The sequence below is a fragment of the Pavona decussata genome, unplaced genomic scaffold (assembly GCF_977016875.1).
Source record: "Pavona decussata unplaced genomic scaffold, jaPavDecu1.1 SCAFFOLD_214, whole genome shotgun sequence".
In the NCBI taxonomy this organism is placed as follows: domain Eukaryota; kingdom Metazoa; phylum Cnidaria; class Anthozoa; order Scleractinia; family Agariciidae; genus Pavona; species Pavona decussata.
The window spans coordinates 603,568-624,403 of record NW_028145619.1 but is presented as its reverse complement, the minus strand read 5'-3'; the positions used below and the strand labels follow the sequence as shown (position 1 = coordinate 624,403).

General features: G+C 38.7%; 2 protein-coding genes and 1 pseudogene across 5 annotated transcripts in view; 2 read left to right on the top strand and 1 right to left on the bottom strand.

Annotated features, from left to right (window-relative positions):
- LOC146460100 (uncharacterized) overlaps positions 1–20,836 on the top strand; it is a 67,695-nt gene that overhangs the window by 860 nt on the left and 45,999 nt on the right. Inside the window, exons 1-2 of one of the 4 annotated variants that reach the window (XR_014857685.1) lie at positions 9,107–9,184; positions 16,006–20,300. Coding sequence is in view for 3 of the 4 variants with exons in the window: in XM_085088390.1 (XP_084944516.1) it covers positions 16,012–17,688 (1,677 nt within the window). In the remaining variant the exon portion in view is untranslated. Of the gene's footprint in view, positions 1–9,106; positions 9,185–12,912; positions 13,320–16,005; positions 20,330–20,836 lie in introns of those variants that run through there. The other 3 variants (XM_085088389.1, XM_085088391.1, XM_085088390.1) reach the window with 3 other exon arrangements.
- The window catches only part of LOC146460101 (uncharacterized), a 50,124-nt gene that overhangs the window by 17,283 nt on the left and 12,005 nt on the right, over positions 1–20,836 (top strand). The gene's annotated exons all lie outside the window — the stretch shown is intronic.
- LOC146460102 (uncharacterized protein KIAA1958-like) lies at positions 535–2,395 on the bottom strand (annotated as a pseudogene).

The following is a 20,836-nucleotide window of genomic DNA, read 5'->3' as shown; positions in this document are numbered from 1 at the left end:
TTCAATTTTGCAATGTAAAGAAAAATTCATAGCTTTATACCGTCAATAAGCTAGGGAAATTTATACGGAAATTCTGAAATCTCGTTGGCAATTTTCAAAACTGACGTGTAAATTTCAAAACTCCATTCAAATTTCAAAAATATCGTTCATGCGTGACCTGGGTTGACTGTAAAAAGTGTTGACCCGCCAACGCGACTCCTGCAGCTCACAAATAGATTTGTAATAAAGCCTTTAACAGTACCTTAACTCTGCTTAATGATGTTTATCTTGATCATGAAGGGAAAAACTCAAATATGCTGAATGGAGGTTTTCTTAATGATCATTCTGAGCCGTTAGGAGAAGTTTTCATATGCCATTGGGTATGCTAGCTCTGTGGCATTTGTTTAGGTTTACCGGCTCGGATCAACTGCAAGATATCACACAGTGCCAAATCAATGCTATCTTTGAAGACATGAGATCGGTGGATTTTGTAACTCGTGATTTCATGCTTTCCTGCAGTGAGATTGCAGGATGTTCGTTTACCACGTATTTGTATAGGTAATCACATGAGGCCAAGTACTATTAAGGATTAATTGCACGAGAGTTTTCAAAATTTTCCAAAATTGCCCGAGTCGCGAAGCGACGAGGGCAATTTGGAAAATTTTGAAAACTCAAGTGCAATTAATCCTTAATAGTACGAGGTCTCATGGGATTACTTGTTTATCAATAAAGGGCAAAATTTATACGAAGGAAAATCACGCGCGCAGTCTATTTTTATCTGGGAAGCCTGTTTAGCGCAACGGCAAATCATCAATCAAATTGAACTGACCAATCGATTCAATGAAATTTTATTCTCCAAAACTGTGTCGTGATACACTGCCAAAAGTCTTGAAAACAAAGCTCGTTTCAACAGAGCGTTTCTGCCAACAGAAAAACAACAAAGTGCTTTTAACTGAAGAAAACACAGTTTAATCTGAGTCCGAATCCTGAAGCATGATTCTCTTGTAAGCCCGCTTGCTCTGGCTAAGACTGGATTGCAAAGAATGGTTTCCTGCGACGTTGAGCGTTACATTGCAATGGCTGAAATTGTAGACATGGCTGGAAGCTGAGCTGGACTGAGTTTGAACTGATGACAATGGATGGAGAACTTGTCTTGAAGTGGAAGCAGGCTTGGCATTGTCATGATGTTGGACATGATTTTCTGCTCGTTTTCATCACCGGAGTCGTAGTCATCTAGGCCCTGCTCGGAGTTGTGACCTGTTATGTTTTTGATCTCGCATTTTGGAATACCGGAGCTTTTCAATTTCTTCACAACGGTCTTTCTTGCACTGTGGTTGGTCAGCTTCTTTTCGGGGCAGACATCTTTTAACGGTGAGTCCTCTTTCATTGTTTTCATTATGTTATTGATTGTATTCTTGCCCATCGGTGTTTTCTTGTACCACAAGGCGCTGGTTTGAGGCTTGTCGATAACAGCTAGGTAAAATGGCCCTGTTTTCTTCATTTCCTCTGGACGTTTTTCCAGGTATTGTTTAAACAGAGCAACGGGGCACCTCTTCTCGCCTGTGGCGAACATCTTGGGAGTAGCTAGCCGAGGTTTCACTCGGAGACCACCTTGCCTAGTCTTTGTAGGCCCTTCGGAAAAAGTGACGAACTCGACGCCATCATCATCCTTTTCGATGGAAAAATCTTCGACCATCATGTCGTGGTGCTCTTGCCGACCACGTAAACCAAAATGCATTGTTAGCAGCCACCACATTGTGTTGATCAAAGAACGAGGGGTTTGGTTGCCTAGCTGGCCGTTTTGCCATAGTATCTCCTCTTCTTCCTTCGTCAGGCTTTTCGCTTTGTTGGGTCGTTTTCCCATCCCTTGTTCGCGCAGCTTTCTCGCCTTCCCTTCCAACACCTTCCTCGAAGACAGGAACTCTGTATCCCTCAGGATAGACTTTGGAAAATTTTTGCTTCTTAAATGTCGATCTAAAGCCGCCTGCATCACCTTTAGCGAGTCTGGCTCGTATTCTTGGCCGTTTTCTTTTCTCAGCTCAGCGTAGAATTGCGAAAGGGCCTCGTTCAATTCTGGGATGTCGTAGCTTTCTAGCTGTTCCTCCTTTCCCCTAGTTTTCGCCCACTTTTCAAAAATTCCTTTCCAATAGCCTGTGCTTCGTTTGGTGTTTTTGTTTTCACTTTCGCATTTCAAAAGTTCAATTAATTCGTCGTCCGCTTCAATAAAACGACAAGCCATTGTTGCAACAAAAACTTGGCAACAAATTTCAAGATAACGAACGGTTGCTATGCAACGGATTAACCAATCATTAACAGGTAATCATGCCCTCTCTTGATTACTAAAAATGCCCTCGATTAAGAAAAAATGCCCTCTCTCTCAACCAATCAGCGCTCAGTAATTTTGCTTTTTATTGATAAGAGAGTCTAACAGATCGACGTACGTCTTTACTAAGTTGATCAATGTTGTCTCTCGCTTTCGAGAGCTTTGGCCTTTTGCAGTTGTTTTCAGCTCTGTCGCTTCGTGACTGAAAGACAAGTATTACATTCTTAGCGCTGACATGTATCTCCATTGTTTTGTGGGTAAGCTCACATCCTGTAGATATTAAAAGCTTAAGACAGTCAGTAACTGTCATGGGAGTCTCTAGCTCAGAATAGTTGTTAAGAAAACCTCCATTCAGTATATTTGAGCTTTTCCCTTCATAATTAAGATAAACATCATAAAGCCAGAGTTAATTAAGGTACCGCTGAAGGCTTTATTACAAATCTATCTGGGAACTGCAGGAGTCGCGTTGGCCCGTCAACACTTTTTAACACTGAAATTCACGGTGTAAACAAGGAACTGTGGGTGCCTATTTAGTCAGCAATTTCTAATAACACACATGCGCACTGACCCGAAACAGGGAAAACTGGTTTCCAACCGGACTGACTCATCCGCTTTGGAAAGAAAGAAAGTCGAGGCGGCTCGCAGAGGTCCTTCCCTCTTCCCGACTTATCTAGCAAGATCAAAGGGCCTCTGCTCGCAGGGTAAATCAAATGCAGAAGTTATTACAAATCTGCAATTTTCTTCAGTCATAATATTCTTCAGTGTATTAATTTCAGCTGAATTAAGTTTGCGTCTGAATCAATTCAGCTGGGATTAATTAATTTGGGTCAGCCTGAATTTGAATTCGCTTTGGCGCATGTGAAGTAGGACGTCTGAACTGGTCTGTAGTCGTCGACTTTCAGCTATTTGACAAGAATTCGGTTAACTCAAAAGAATTTTATTTTCGATTCCTTGGCTCAAATCTGCCACAGTAACTTGAACTCTGTTTTAAAAACAGGTAAAAATTTCAGTAACATAAAATATGCGAACATAGCTGATTGACCTGTCAAAATCTTTTTATCTTTATTGATAAGTTGTGTAATTGGAAATGGTGTTCCCAACCTTTGTACTGCCTTAAAGTGCCTAAGAACCGAAAATTGTTTTTATTTAGGTTTAAAGGTTACTTTAAAAAATGCAGGTTTCCAAAGTTTGAGAACTCTAGGCTTTAAAATGACGATTTTACAAGCCTTCAAAGTCGTGCTATTTTACCCTAAAAAATGGTCAGGGGAATGGGCCAAGATTTTTCCAAATTCACCAAACCGTGACGTCACTTTGTTGCCACGGGTTTGTTTGCATTGTCAAAGTGCCTTGTTGGGAAGTGAGCGAGCTTGGAAGGAAACATGTCTAGCGATTCAGAAACGAGCGAATTTTCAGATATGTCCGGTAACCCCGAGGACGAAGATGTCAAAGAGGGAAACGATGAAGATTACGATGTAATTCATAACGAAATTACGCCATATCAAGACGAACCTCTGGCCCAAATTGACGCTGGCGACGAGAACATGGGAGAGGACATCGAAGTCGACGAAGAATTAGACGAAGATGGCCTTACACCAACAGTGCTGGAAGCGCAATATGAGAAAAGAGTTCCTGTCAACAGTTGGTCAGTATAGGTATTTTTATATTCTTAACCTGTGCGCAGCAATGTCCGAACGGATTTACTTTGAGCTTGCGACTCGTTGATTCTGAATCTGGATGTCTGATCTTTCGATCGTCAAAAGACTTATCAAAATATGAGATCTTTTTTTTCATTTTGAATGGCCGGACGTTTTTGCTCTAAGCTCATTTCTGTTTTAACGTTGACTTCATATTCAGTGTAAAAAGGAAAGAAGATAGGCCTGCGCGACTCCCACTCGCGTGTTTTTAGCCATGTTCAGTTATAGTTTTGCTATAACGAGTATGTCTTTCAGGGAAAGCCCCCTCTTGTATGAACGGTGCTCCCTGTAAATTTTCTTTTTGCGCTTCATTATCTTCTTATTAAATGCTTAGAACGGATAAACTTCGTTCATAAGACTAATCCTCGAAATGAGCCGAGCAGAGTGAAGTGTATTTTGACGTCGGGTTCTTGAAATCATGCCTATGTCTACGGACAAGCTGGACCCATTTGGCCCTCACAGCCAGATCAACAGGAAATTGGTACATTCGTATACCCGGGGTAAACGATCTGTTTTGGCAGCTTTGCTGGTTTGGCGTACCAGCAACTCAATACCGCCCTCGCTGCCTCTTTTCCTCCATATTGCGGGAACGAATTTGGCAGCAAAGTGATGTCAGAGGTTGATATCACGTGGTATTTTGGCCGCGCGATTCAAATATCATTTTTGAGAGTAAAATAGCACGACTTCAAAGGCTTGTAAAATCGTCATTTTTAAGTCTACAGTTCTCAAACTTTGGAAACCTGTGTTTTTAAAGGTAAACTTTAAAACTAAATGAAAACAATTTTCGGTTCATAGGCACTTTAATCTGTTCTTAAAAATTTGGGCTAATATTTCCAAATTAAATGTTCTAATCAAAAGGCTAATAGGTATTACACAAACTAACTGGACCAAAGTGATTTATGATCCTGGGGGCGGTGGGAGGGGGTACTCCAGGTTAAAAGTTACTAAAGGGTGGAAATGGCGTCATAAACTAATACCCAAAAAAAACCCTTGGACTTGAAACAAAAACCAAAAAATCCCCTGAACCAAGATTAACAACAGAATACACATTTGAGAGCGATAGCATCAACATACCAGTATCAATCCTCCTTGGATTTCTTCAATTGGTGGAAAAGGATTTATTTCTGGGTTGCTCGTTAGACAATATCAGGTTTCCTCCGAGAATGAAAATGCATTCCATTTGGGTTAAGTTTTGCCTGGGTATTAATGCATGTATGTCATGTACACTGCACGGATTGGAAATGTTAGATTAGAATCACTATCCAAAGATTGCCAACTATGAAATGTTGCATTTTTTATTTCTTTCTGTTGGAATCTTGTACAGCTGCACATGTTTTTTATTTGGCTTGGGCAACACAAACTAAGGGACAGATTACTCCCATTACTGGGATGAAAAAAAAATGATATCAGCTTTCCTCCATTTTTCTGAAACCCGCTATCTTTTTTCCATAGCCCATTCAGTATTTTTGGTCACATTTTTTTTTTCAAAGCCTTGTTCGGCTTTTTCCCAACCTTGTCATCCTTATAAATAATGAACTGTCCCTAAACATTTTGGACATATGTGTTTATATCTTGTTTTTGTACTGTTCAGCCCAGTTTTTTGTTTTTGTTTCATGTTGTCGCGAACAACATGGTTTTTTAACTGGTAGATCTTGTGTGACTCAGCTCACCAGTGTCTTGCATTACATTGGCGGTCAACTCGACGCTGGTAAACAAATAGACATTACTGATATATCTTGACATGAGTAAAGCATTCGACAAAGTGGATCACATCAAGCTACTTGGGAGGTTGCACCAATACGGTATTCCCTGCAAACTTCACGACTGGTTTTGTTCATATTTACAGGGACGCAAGCAACAGGTTACAGTCCTTGGAGCTACTTCCCGAGAATTGCCGGTTACATCCGGGGTACCGCAAGGGTCCCTATTAGGACCGATCTGTTTGTGGATGATCTTCCAAACGCTGTTAAAACATCGAGAGTTGCCTATTACGCCGATGATACCAAGATTTTCAAGAGCATCGATTCCATCACAGACTGTAATGCCTTGCAATCTGACCTTAACGATCTTGTCAGTTGGTCTGAATCATCCGGGCTCATATTTAATCAGTCCAAGTGTAAATACCAGTGTATCACCCGTAAAAAATCACCTATACAGCCTACCTATACTATCAAAGAAACGCCTTTGGAATCTTGCGATACAGAGAAAGACCTCGGTGTGTGGGTGTTAAGCATTCTCACCTCGGACAAACAAGGAACTGAACGGTGTGCGAAAGCCAACCGACAAACTCCTCGGCTTTATGCGCCGAGCTTCTAGGTACATTCAAAGCACCCAAACGCGTCGTACACTTTACCTTTCTATCGTCCGGTGTCATCTCGGCTACGCAACACAAGTATGGTCTCCACAGTCTATTGGCAAAACGTGCAGCGCCGTGCTACAAAACTAATTTTGAAGCTCCCCTTCCGATGTGACGTAACCTATAAGACCCGCCTTCAATTAACAAATTTGTTACCCATTTCATACTGGCATGAATATTTGGACATGGTTTTTTTCTACAAAGCTGTTAATAACTTAGTTTTCATAGACAGTGAAGCTCTACCTGTAACTAGACCATTTACGAGATCTACTAGGACATCGAGAAGCAGTGCTATTACTTATATTCCTAACCGAAGTAGAACTGTTACCTATCAACGTTCATTTTTCATACGCGCGTGCCGCACATGGAATGTTTTTCCCGCTGAGCTACGCACAAGTCACATCTCTTTAGCTTTATTCAAAATTTTATTACTTCAATATTATAAAAAGGCTTTGAACTTGTACGACGCTGACGACATTAGAACTTGGAGAACAATCTGTCCTAGGTGTAACACAGCGAGGTCTCTCCTATGCCCGCCAACGTGCTGCTTCTAGCAATTTGGTCTCCCGCCTTGTCTCCTCTCCAGTTTTATGCTTACATGTTAGTAGTTTTAGTTATTAAGTACTTTTTTATATAAATAATTAACGAGGGATCCGCTGTAATTGGCTACGCTGTAGTGGTCTCCCTGCCTAATTATTATATCTTTGGTATTTTGTTTCTATTGTTTCTTTCCATTCTGTTTGTATTTTAGTTAAGCGAAGCTTAATAAATATAATATCCGAACCCCCCTTCGTCAAATCCTGGATCCGCCCCAGAAATTAACTAGCGACTGTCCAGATTTGAAGGCAAACGAACAAATTCGATCCTAAAAATTCGGCAATTCATTTTATTTCAAAATTCTTGGTTTAGTTTGATAGCCAGCTCTATATGCTTTATACAGTTTAAACCGGACGCGCTACATCGCTTGGACGCGAGACACCTCTGAAGACACCTCTGAAAGTATAGGGTAACCTTAAAACCTGATAATTTATAGAGGGAAAACGTTATCTCCAGAAGGCATTAACAGGAAAAACGAACGATGAACCTTGCTTATACACTTCTATATTTTTGTTATCTCATATTTACAAGTACGCTGTCTTCATGTCATGTATTAGCCAATCATTTTTTCCATGTATTTTTACAAACTTTAATTTTAGGAGCCGTTACTATATTTTTGTTATCTCATATTTACAAGTACGCTGTCTTCATATCATGTATTAGCCAATCATTTTTTTTCCATGTATTCTTCAAACTTTTATTTAAGGAGCCGTTACTATATTTTCCATCAGTATAGCTCTGGCCCTGAGGAAGACTAATTCTATTTGTCGAAATATTTGCCACTAATAAATCTGCCCTTTGCCGTAGTGCCAGCCTTGCATTCAGTTTTGTATTTTCTGATAAAGATATTAAAGGGCGTCTTTAACTCCTTCCACAGAAACAAAAAGCCGCTGTGATATTTATAAACGTTCCTTTTGATCTAGCAGGAAAAGGAGGAGAAAAATTAACATTAGAAGATCTAATTTTTCTTAAAAATGAAAAGTAAGGACCCCGGTTAAAACATGATGAAATAAGGTAGTCGTCTTAGTTTTCGGGAGTCTAAGGTTTCGCAACAACTCAAAGCAGTGAACATTACATCAGTAAAGGTTTTGTTTTCTCATCTGTCTCATATTGAGACAGCAAAATGTATTTAAAAAAGAACACAGAATACGTCGAACGTTTGACACCAATATTACTAATACTGAATGTAATGATAGTATATTCTAGTATCATGAAGACTGTAAATCACTGGTGGCTTCATTACGGAATTGAGACATACACTCAATCAAACAAGTTTAGAGCATTCAGTCGACTGTTACTTATGACCCATACTGGGTTATAAACGATCAGTAACAAGATCATGTTGACCAATCCAGGACATAGATTTTAATTTACCGGCTGCTTTACTGCCTTGATATGGTGTTTTACACCTCCTGAACCATGATTAAAAAACTCGATGTTTGTGACACAAGCGGGTAGACGGCATCAAATTTGCCGTCAAAATTTACCCTGAGTCGTCCTAACATTCCCATGGGACCACGGGAATGTTTACTGTGTAGGCTGAACGACATCAATTAATCCACTATGCAGACTAGAATTTGTTATTTCTAAGCTAAAATAAGACAGCGTCAAAAGTGAGAAAAGCCAGTTCCCTCTCTTTAGTTCACTGTAGTTTTTTTAAACTGTTCCGTCAGAGGCTTTTCTTTCGCGGTTTTCGGTTCCGGTCAAAGTCTCTTTCTATCTTTACAGTATTTAATATGACTCTCGGTCTTGGAGTCCTCATTGCGCGCGGGAGAAAACCTCTGGTAACCAAAGTAGGCAAAGGTATACTAAGCTCACAAAGGAAAAAAGTAAATTCTCTAATTTGCGCACGAGGAACCTTTTATACCTCCATAATCTAGAGGAATTTCGAACTCGTAAAATAAATATTATCCGAAGTCCAGTCAACCTCTGATAGCCAAAGTAGCACACAAAACAAAAATAGTACATCTACTAGTTTGCTCACGACGAACCTTTACATCTTCATAACCTGAATTTAGAATATCGAACTAGTAAAATTTGCTTCCTGTGTCCCTCCCTGCTGGTTTCTGACAAGAAATCCAATGCATAAAATCCTCAAGTCCAGTTCGACTTTACACGAAGCTCCGTAACCGCTCATTTTACACCCTTTGTCAAACAACATCATTCGAAGACTGTTTACGCGCGTGTTGTGGGTTGTCATCGGGTAACTAAGTGGCAAGATTTCTTTTATTGAAGGTAAGACAAGCTTTTTAGTGTATTTTCAGCCACATAAGGGGTCTTTGGGTGATTCCATTAATCGATAGAGACGAGCATAGAGTGATTTTTGGGTAGAAATGATAATTTTGAGGTTGTGACCTGACCGCCATGTTAATTTTCCAAAGCTGAAAGTACCTCGAAACAGTGTTTGTGTGGGATAGTGGCATCGAATTTGATTTTAAAATATCAGTTACAATAAAGTCCCTGCTAACTCGAATAAAATCCGATTTCCCTTGTACGAATTCGGCAACTCGAACTAATGAATGATTTGCCAGTAATCAGAGACCTAAGTTATGCGCACGGGATTCTGGAATCGCCAGGGGGCAAACATTGCAAGTCGCCAGAAAGAAATGTATGGCATAAAGTTTTTCTTCGTCAAAAGCAGTGATTTCGGGTAAGAAATAACGCATTTTCGCCGCGATTTTGTGAGAAGCGTAGGTGACTAATGTTGGTGCGTGGAAATTGTAAGATTTTGCATTGTGTTATAACTAGGATGAAATCTATCGATAAATGCGAAACGTTGATTGTGCAATCACTGAATCTACATCAAGTAATGGTGACCAATGGTCTCGAAATAATACAAATGTAGTTATTAATTTGAGGGGATTGACTCAATAAAGCTTTTTCAGTTGTAATTGTATGTGTGCCGATATTAACAACCTATGCCAGGCGGTGAACATTGTGCTGTGTGAGGTGTATAAATATAGGGTTGACAAGCCTTCGCGCTCACGTGCGTGTTTTAGTTTTGCCCTCACGGGTATATCTTTTTGAGGACACCCTTTTATTTATGAAATAAGTGGTGTCCCCCGTAAAGTTTCTTTAAGAGCTGGATTTTCTTCTTATTAAATGCCATTTATGGTTTGGAGGATTTGCGTTATGTGTCAGTCAATTCCAGCAGTGCCCATCCCCCCCCCCCCCCCCTCCGGGCTAACCCTCGAGCATTAGCATTTTTTTTGAAAAATGGGCAAATTCCCCAGGGTGGGGACACATAAGCTGTGTAAATGCCCCGGGGTGGGGATGAAGGAAGAGGGCAAATGCCCCGCCTCCGGGATCGTCGCCTTCCAACACCAATTCAATTTTTATATTAATCATTATCAGTGAATAAAACGTTCCACTTTTCAGCATTTTAGTGTAACGGTAGGACTTCAAGGACAACAGGCCATGTTAGTTGATTATGATTATATTTATTTTTTTATATTTTGCTAAAAAGGTAGGGAGCTTATTATTTAATAAACTGCGCTGGGATTGCGGCGGACATCCCTCCTGCTGTGAGCGATGATAGGCGCCTGTATTTGCAGGCTTCATTTTCTATTTACGATGCATTGATCTGTCTTGAAGATCGCATCATATGAATTCGCAAGCCTAAAGTATTTTAAAGTGCACTCCAGGTTGACTTTCGTGAATTTAAAAATGCTAGGTTTTGAATTAGTTTTGAATGCGAAATGCGAAATACTGCTGTAGTCGTGTTCACGTTGATTGTTTTTGACTTCTCGATATGTGATAAACAAAGTATAGTTCAAGTTGTTACTTTTTATATCTATATGCTTACAACTAATGAAGAAATATCTAAAATTGAGAAAACATACCTTTTAAAAAAATATCCACAAGTTTGTGTAGTCCCTGACGAACTACTAGCCAATCCTCAACAAATGCCTCGTCTTTGCCGATGAATTCCTCCATAGCACTTTCGAAAACACGTGTGTCAAATGCTTGGGGGTCGCCCCGGGGTAGGCAAATGCCCAGCCCCCGGGCCGCAATAAAATTACGAATGCCCCGCCGCCGGGACTGACAACGTCAGCAAATGCCCCGGGGTTGCCCGGGGGGGGGGGGGGGGGATGGGCACCGCTGGAATTGACTGATGCATTATGGCCACTGTCGCATGTTTTGTATTTTGATCTCAAAGGTCATTCCGGGGTTATGCGTTCGGTTTATTACAATTCTTGTTGTTTCTGTTTAGCGACTGCCGTTCTTATGTACTTTGTGGCATTTGGTTCAGGTTTGGTATGGCTCATTTCAGCGGATCCGGTGACAGTATAGCCTCTCTTTCTATCACTGTAACGATAGGATTTGAACGATGTACATGTATCTTGCAGCTTTTAATTTGTGTTGCTGGGCCCGGCTATTTGCTTTTGTTGCAAGATGCTGTGTTTCTTATCACAGCTATCTGTCTTTTGATCCTTTCTTTATCATTGTAGCTTGTTTGAAAGCTATGCAATGCGTTAAATTGAGGGCTTAATTCCTCTTTGGTCTCGTTTGTGTTTTAATATCGCTTCGCTCCGCTCTGTAACTGTGAGGTTTGTATAGTGGGAGATCCTGTGTTTCGATTTATAATACGCCACAGAATGATTAGACAATTAGCCTGAGTTAGCAATCTGGTTGCTCTGGCCAGGGGAGATTTCCCCGTGTTAACTGTCACTGGTTTCAACCCTCCACAGTGCAATAGCTCCGTAATTTCCATACCCTCGCACAGTAATTTCTATGCTTTGTTTGGGTGAAATTCCAGCAGCCATGAAGTTATAACGCACGTTCGTAACTAAAAGGAAAACAATCTTGACACACATAATTACAACTGAAACGGCTTTATTGAGACAATTCCCTCAAATTCACCCCTAAGCTGCCTAAGTTTGTACTTTTTCAATAGAATAACTTGATGTAGATTCAGTAGATTTCACAATAAATGTTGTGTCGCACAATAACTTACAATTTCCATGTACCAACATTAGCCACCTCCGCTTCTCACAAAATCATGGCGAAAACGCTTTACTCTTTGTCATAAACCACTGCTTTTGACAAAGAAACAACTTTACGCCATACATTTCTCTCTATCTACTAGCAATGTTTGCCCCCTGACGATCCCAAAATCCTTTGCGCATATATGGGTCTCTGATTACTTCCAAATCATTCATTATACAGTAGAACCCCGGTAACTTGAACTCTGAAGGGAGACAAAAAACTGTTTGAGTTATCGGGGGTTCGAGCTATCGGAGTAGATCGAAAATTCGACTTTCTTGCAAATAATTTATAGTTTATTGATTATCAACACTTCAGTATACAACCCAGGGCAAATTAAACTTACTCTCATCAGAAACTGTAAGTCCCATGTAAGCTGAGGCTTTCGGGTCAAAAAACCTTTGTCAACATTTTAAAGAAAGAATTGGAACGCCTTAAGATGTGAACATTATGAACTTGTACTTGCTTGTACTGTGAACTTTTTGTTCTCTGTGTGACACCTTTACAGGGAGTGCATGAAGTTTAAGTTAAAAGATTGGGAATGACTGTCAAATACATGATTTGTTGTACTGATTAAAATCCCAGGTCACTAAAGCTTATGTAACACAGGTTACCATGCAGGCGTGATATAAGATTTTTTATGACATTAAAATTAAATCGAAATTTAGACAATATTCCCTTAAAACCCACAAAAAAATATAATAAAGCCTGAAAAAGCAGCTTACCCGGTGTCTTTTGCTGTTTTTTTCAAGGCTTTTCAGTGCTTCCAGACTCTGTTTTGAGCAGTTTAGCTCTCAGTGGCTGGTCCACCTGCATCACTGTATTATGTTAATGGAAGGCTGGAAACTACAGGTCGAATTTGAATAAAACTTTGGCCCGTCATTTGAGGAGAGTCAGCATTTCAAAAACCTGGCTAAAAGTTCCTTGAAACTTAAGCACTTACTTACCTGCCTCACCATATGGCAAGAAGCGTGATGTGCTATCCTTCCTGTGCGGCTGATTTTTGGAGGAGTTCATTTCTTGAGACACAGGCTCACGTTGATAGCAAAGTTTATTTCAAATCGGGTGACATGTTTGTCGCCAAACAAGCCGTGTTCGTGAAATGTGTTACAAACTCATGGTCAAACCTAGGCACGAGTACTAAAATGTGCCCAACAGGCCATACAAACTCTTATATTTAACTACTCTTGCATGGTAACCGGTGTCACATGCGCTTTGGTGACCTGTGTTAAAATGAAATTGCTTTAGAAGTGTCAATTCCAATGTTCTTTTACCGATGACATGACAAGAGGAGCTAATGGGAAGACATCAGTGGTGAGCTGCAAGAACCAGAACTTGAGTTATCAGGGTAAATCTCAATCAAGGGACACAACATTTAGTTCGAGTAAGCGAGGAATTTGAATTATCCGAGCCCGAGTTATCTAAGTAAAAGTGACTGAAGAGTAGGGCCAAATCCAAGGGAAATGGGACTTAGTTCGAGTTAGCAGGGAGTTCTAGATACCAGGATTCCACTGTACTTTCCTTGGCTTGAATTAAATTTGCATCAGTAACTCGAACAATAATGTAAACACACATAAAGGTCAGTCGGTAAACCTTAAAATGTTAAAACCTGTCTGAAGGACCTGTCAAAATCTTTAATCTTTGTTGATAAGTTGTGTGTCAGCCTCTGTACTGCCTTAATCTGTACATGTTCTAAAACTTTTGGGCTTATAATGTCCAAACTAAACGTTCTCACCAGAAGACCAACATTAAACAAACTTGCTGTAGCAAAGACATTCATGATCCCAAGGGGTGGGGGGGGGGGGGAGTTGGATACTCCAGGTCAAAAATGATGGGGAGGTACAAACGGAGTCACAAACTAATACCCAAAAATACCCCTTGGACTTAAAGTGAAAGCCAAAACATCAAACATCCCCTGAACCAAAATAACCCCCCCCCCCCCCCCCAAAAAAAAAAAAAAATTATAAATGATAATAATGATAATAATCTCATGATTAATTTTCGAACTGTCAAAACCCTCAGAAAAGATTTATTTCTGGTTAATGTATCTTAACGATATTTTACCGCAAATCTTCTCCTTTTCTAGAATAACTTCAAACGATTCCTGGTGAAATGAAACTACCAAAAAAACCCATTTAATCTTCAATTTTAAATTCAGCAGAATTCCTTTGCACCTTCCTGTGGCCTTTTACCCGAAGTACCCCCTACCTGCTGTGAAGAGAGAAAGACAAAGGGCTTATGTCAATGCTTAGTCCTTTTATTTGACTGAGTCATAACAGAAAAAAGCTTTTCTTGCCTGAAGTAGTAGTCAAACCTCTTCCTTTTCTGAGGTTACTAATATTTTGTAACAATTTTATGTGACATCTCTCAGCAACTATTTGCGAAGGGTTGCCAACATCTGCCTTACCCCTAGTTAAAATAATCATGTTTGTTATGATCAAAAATGAAACAAAGAGCTAAACTTTTTATCTTAAAATACAGAACCTTCAAACAAACTTGGATATTTGGAGAGCAAGGGATCTTACATGATTTGAGAAAGCGATGATTATCAAGTACCTGGGCATCAAATTAAGTACTTGCTGATCAAATCTGAACATCCCAAGCAAATATGTTGTTTTTATGGTGAAAACTAAATTTGTTTACCTTCATATGGAAAAACAAAAAGCAGAAGGATAGTAATGAGACACACAAAAATTGCTCCTCCACAACTAATAATAATAATAATAATAATAATAATGTTATTATTATGTTATTATTATTATTATTGTTATTATTATTACTCAGTTGAAAGACCTTAGTCTTAAGCTCCAAACCACAATCCAACCCGTATTTGTCAGTCGCAAAATTGGCCAAGACCTCCAAGAATTGGAGCCCAAACCACAGCTAGTTAACCAACAATGTGTAGTTTATCGTTTTCAATGTAACCTGTGCGATACAGGTAGCTATGTTGGTTATACTCGTGGTCATCTGCATGCGCGCGTTGTTGGCCACAATAGCACTTCATCCTCTGTGCGGAAACATGATAACGATCACGCGAGCGCAGTCCCTGAAGACGTCCTTAGCTGTTTCAAAGTACTGAAAAAATGCAGGAACAAATTTGATTGTTTAATTCACGAAATGCTGTACATCAAACAATTAAGCCCACGCTTGAATGTACAAACAGATTCGATCTGCGCCAAAGTATTTATTTAAATTATGTTAAACTCGCTTATATTATTCATTCCTTGAGAATGGCGTCATGACGTCGCTGAAGCGTCGGAACATTATATCGTTAGTTTTTACTTGCCTGTGAATAATAATAATAATAATAATAATGATGATGATAATAACAATACAGTTAACTTCCATGTGTGACCACCTCCCATTAAAGACCATCTATCCAAAACACCAAATTTTTCCCAGTCAAAGCCCTATAGTTGAAACCTCACGTAAAAGGGCACTTTGCGACCACTTTTTGACCTGATGGCATTATAATTTTCATTGTTCTTAACCTGTTGTAAACAACCACTTGATAGCTGATATGATCTCCTTGTTGACTGCGTGTGCTACCCTACTCAGAATTTACGACAAACTTCTAGTAACAACCTGGTAATGCTCGTATTATAACTAGGAAAATGAATGCAATGAATTCCCTTTAAATAAGTAGATGTGTCAGACCTTTTCCTGGAAGAGACCCCTTCTGGTTCGAATCTTGTTAGTGACCACCTCCAGTAAGCGACCACTTTAACTTAATCTTGGTATTTTGGGTGATTTTTTACGAGAGAGTTGACTGTAATGATGATCATAATAATAATAATAATAATAATAATAATAATAATAATAATAATAATGATGATAACAATAATATTAGAATCCAATCAAAATTGTATTGTATTACTGTAAAAAATATATCAACTATTAAATTAATATACTGGTTCAAATTTTTTTTCGTTTCCAAAAGAAACAAGATTTGTTTTATTTCTTATTTGCCAATAATGCCAAAGACATTGAGATAATTTTTGAAGTACACTTCTCAATAATATTCTGAAAGTTTATTTCAATATTATTATTATGTTTCTCTGATTAAACAGGAAAACATGCATAGATTATTGAGGAGAAAAAGAGACCAAAAGCATTCTGGCAGTGCAGGGAGTCAGAGAAATCATGTTAGGGCTCCCACAGAGGAGAAGAATTATGAATGTAAACAGTGTGGTAAGTGTTTTAGTCGAGCAGAACATCTGAGAATACATGGAAGAAGCCATACTGGAGAGAAGCCTTATGAATGCAAACAGTGTGGCAAGTGTTTTAGTGTAGCAGGGAGCCTAAAAATACATGAAAGAGTCCATACTGGAGAGAAACCTTATGAATGCAAACAGTGTGGCAAGTGTTTTAGTGTAGCAGGGAACCTAAAAATACATGAAAGAGTCCATACTGGAGAGAAACCTTATGAATGCAAACAGTGTGGCAAGTGTTTTAATTATTCAGGAACTCTAAGGAAACATGAAAGAGTCCATACTGGAGAGAAGCCTTATAAATGCAAACAGTGTGGCAAGTGTTTTAGATTTCCAGAAAACCTTAGAATACATGAAAGGGTCCACACTGGAGAGAAGCCTTATGAATGCAAACAGTGTGGCAAGTGTTTTTATGAAGCAGGAAATCTAAGGAAACATGAAAGAGTCCATACTGGAGAGAAGCCTTATAAATGCAAACAGTGTGGCAAGTGTTTTAGTGAAACAGGAAGTCTAACGAAACATGAAAGAGTCCATACTAAAGAGAAACCTTATGAATGCAAACAGTGTGGCAAGTGTTTTAGTGAAGGAGGAAGTCTAACGAAACATGAAAGAGTCCATACTGGAGAGAAACCTTATGAATGCCAACAGTGTGGCAAGTGTTTTAGTATAGCAGGGAATCTAAGGAAACATGAAAGAGTCCATACTGGAGAGAAACCTTATGAATGCAAACAGTGTGGCAAGTGTTTTAGTAGAGCAGAACATCTAAAGAATCATAAAAGAATCCATACTGGAGAGAAACCTTATAAATGCAAACAGTGTGGCAAGTGTTTTAGTAGAGCAGAACATCTAAAGAATCATAAAAGAATCCATACTGGAGAGAAACCTTATAAATGCAAACAGTGTGGCAAGTGTTTTACTGTAGCACGCACTCTAATGAATCATAAAAGAATCCATACTGGAGAGAGGCCTTATGAATGCAAGCAGTGTGGCAAGTGTTTTAGTGAAGCAGGTAGTCTAAAGATACATGAAAGAGTCCATACTGGAGAGAAACCTTATGAATGCAAACATTGTGGCAAATGTTTTCGTCAAGCAGGAAATCTAATGAAACATGAAAGAGTCCACACTGGAGAGAAGCCTTATGAATGCAAGCAGTGTGGCAAGTGTTTTAGTGAAGCAGGAAGTCTAAAGAAACATGACAGACTCCATACTGGAGAGAAACCTTATGAATGCAAACGGTGTGGCAAGTGTTTCAGTCAAGTAGGACATCTGAGGATACATAAAAGAGTCCATACTGGAGAGAAACCTTATGGATGCAAACAGTGCGGCAAGTGTTTTAGCCACTTAGCAAATTTAAGAAAACACAACAGAACCCACAAGGGTGCTGTAAAATGTGTTAAGGATCCCCTTTCGACACAATCCTCTTCTCTGCAAGACTCTCAGTCAGCACATGTTGAAAAACACATCTGTTGGATTTGTCAAGAGGAGCTTTGTAGTGAGTCTCTACTGGTTGAGCATTATGAAAATCACATGACCAGTCAATAGATTATAATTTGTCATAATACCTTTTACATGTATTTATGACTTCTTTAAAACATTTTGCATAACAGAATGGATGGTGAAATGTTTACCTTATCAAATAAGTTAGGGATAAAAACTATGAAAAGTATAGCTTGTCAGTCGCAGACATTCTGCTGAACCCAGATGTATGGACACTCACTTTGTTATTATAGCAGTTACTAATAACTTGCCTCTTTCTTCCTTCAAAAGAGTAAGAGAAAGTGTCTTTGATCAAAGAGCAGCCATTGACATTTACATGAATTCTTGCAAAATTGGAGATGAGAGAACCAAAAATTGACAATTTAACAGGCCTACAGGTGGTATAACATTAACAAAATTTTTTCCGAAGGAGGTTGAACTGCAAGGAAGTTGTCTTTTGCAGCATGTAAATACTTTTACAGTATTTTATACGTAATACTTATTTTAAAAATTTTCCTGCACATGACAATTACAAAACCAGCAATGCGAGTAATTTAATTAGCAAATTATTGAGTGTTACATACAATATTATACATGATCCTCTATATGACACCTATTCTTGTAGTGTCAACTGGCTCGGATCATGTTAATTTATTTTTAAACAGTTTTCCTTCTTTTTCCTGGTAAAATGTTTAATTTCTTAGCTCTGCTGCATTGAGCTCTTGTCAAAATAAATAACAATGTCATCAGCTTTTCTTTGATTGACATCCCTTCAAAAATTATGCAAACTTTAACCAACTCTTTTGAAGCTGGTAGGAGGCATGTTATTTAGCTTGCATATTTTATCTACTAATGCCATTATTTTTAATCGTATGTTTGACTTAAGGGTTTTTAAATAATAATGCGAGCAAACGTGTAATTTTCTAAATTACATTTACCTTTGATTGGATTACAACAACTTAGACCACAAAGGTGTGTTTTCTTTTCTTTATTTTTTCTTGTCGAAAAAATCGGATAACTCCCATCGTCTGACAACCACATTCAGATTTTTTACCGCGTTAAATGTTTTTTTTTTTTTTTGCAATACTAACATACAGAAATTAATCGGTAGATTCCAATGTAAGGGTCTGGCGCAAAACCAACATAGTGGTGATTCTGTCTTGGCATTCAAATTTCTCTGAATTTGCTTTCACTTGGCATGCATACAGACTGGTTCTTGTGTCAGAAACATTATTCCATTTTAACTTTGTGATGTAAGTTCTCGCCCAACAAGTTTAAGACTTTTGCTTAAAAGTTGGTGCAACTGTTTTAAAAGTGATGTTTAAAACGATATTAAACTGAAGTTATACATGATAACTCTCTAAGCCAAAGCAGAATCTACAGATTTGTTATCACATTAGAACTCATGTCTGACTTCAAAACTCATTAATAATTCATAACCCAATTGACCTATCAAATTGTCAATAATGCATCACGTGCAGTGACTGTATATCAATAAATCTCCTCCATTTTAGTATGCGGTGTTTTTCTCGTATGCTAATTCCAACTTTCACAAAAGCATAATTGTTATGAACTCTATTGACACTCGCTTTTCTAGGAATGTTTTTGATGTAAGAACCTGATAAACTCACAGCTAAGGTAAATCAAAGGAAACAATAACCTCAAAACGATACAAAGTAAAAAACAATTACCTACAAGACGAAAAAAAAGTCATTTTCTTACACCAAGGCAAAGCCTGATTCGAGCCCACAAATCACAAAGTAAACAGACAGGGAACTATATGTTGTGGAGCAAGAACTATTCTGTATGCCTGCCAAATTAGAGGGAATTCAGAGAAACTTGGATACCAAGGCAAAGTCATCGGTTGAGTTGGTTTTGCACCAGGCACTTCAATTTTTATACAACACCTACAGTGAAAAAAAGTGAAAACTGGTTTGTGATAACGAGTCAGTTTAGCGGAACGGATGTCTGTCAGGGCGAGTTTCATTGAAGGCAAAGACTATGGTTTTTCTACAATTTAGATTTTAAGCTATTTCTTGTTTCACGGAGAGCATTTTAAACGAAGAGGCAATGTCTGTATGATATTTGTCACGTTAAATACCGAGCCTCTAGTATCAAAGTATTGTTACGTTCTTGTTTTGTTCCCAACTGTAAGGTTTGTTTACAGTCTCAACTTGAAAAACTGCACAACGTATAAAGTCGGTTCTTATTGAATATAGTTACTCATTCTCTTTAACACCTGCACCCAGTTGTTCAAAGCCCGATTAAGCTAATCCTGGGTTAACGTAAACTGTGATTCGAGTATATTTACTAATCCATAAGGATTCGTCCAAAAGATTTTTGTCCCTAAGTTTTGCCTTAGACTTTTCTTTACCATTAGTTTAAAATGAACCTTTAAAACCATTTTTAATGAGCGAGATGAAAACCCCGGTTAACTTTTAATCGTGGATTAGCGTTAATCGGCTTTCGAACAACCCGGCCCTGAAGGCCTACATGTAGTGTGAACATGGATATCCCCAAGTCTGTTTTCCGTGAATTTTATCTGGTAGTTGTTTGTAGAATTTCTTTTCGCGTGACCCATATGTTTGGCGAGGTAGTTTTACTGAAGTAGAAATTAAATGCAGGCTACTTAACTATTGCGTTCGTAATGTCAAAGATTAAACAAGTCTTCTGTTGCAGTTGTTAATAAAGTTTTGTATTATCAGCATCTTCCCTTACTGTTTCATCGCTTTCAGCAGAACAGTGCCGCTGCCTGTTTACCCCTTGAGGGTAACAAAAATTCACGAACACATCGATTGAATTATTGCCAATGAAAACCAACTCATATGGTGAAAATAAAGCACAGGACTCGAAATTAATTTTGAAGCCTTTTTGTTTTTATTTCATTAATTTCTGATAGCTGCACCCTTGCAATGGACATTTAAAACCATAACTATGCTAAGTGGCATTGCCAATTTTTATGTTCGTTCTAGTGTACCCGCCTTTCACAGTTCTTCGGAATTTGCTGGGTGATTTTCAACTGTGCTTTTGTTGAATTTTTGACAGTTTCGTTTTTTCGTGTTGTCAAGGAAATAATTTTCGATGGTTTCCTTTCAACTGTCCAATCAAATCCAAGCGCTGCGGGAGGTGGTGTCGTTAGCGTCAAAGTGGTATTTGCAGCTCTGCTTTGTCCAGCTGTAGTAGTTTGATTGGTCAGCTGAAAGGAAAGCCTTCA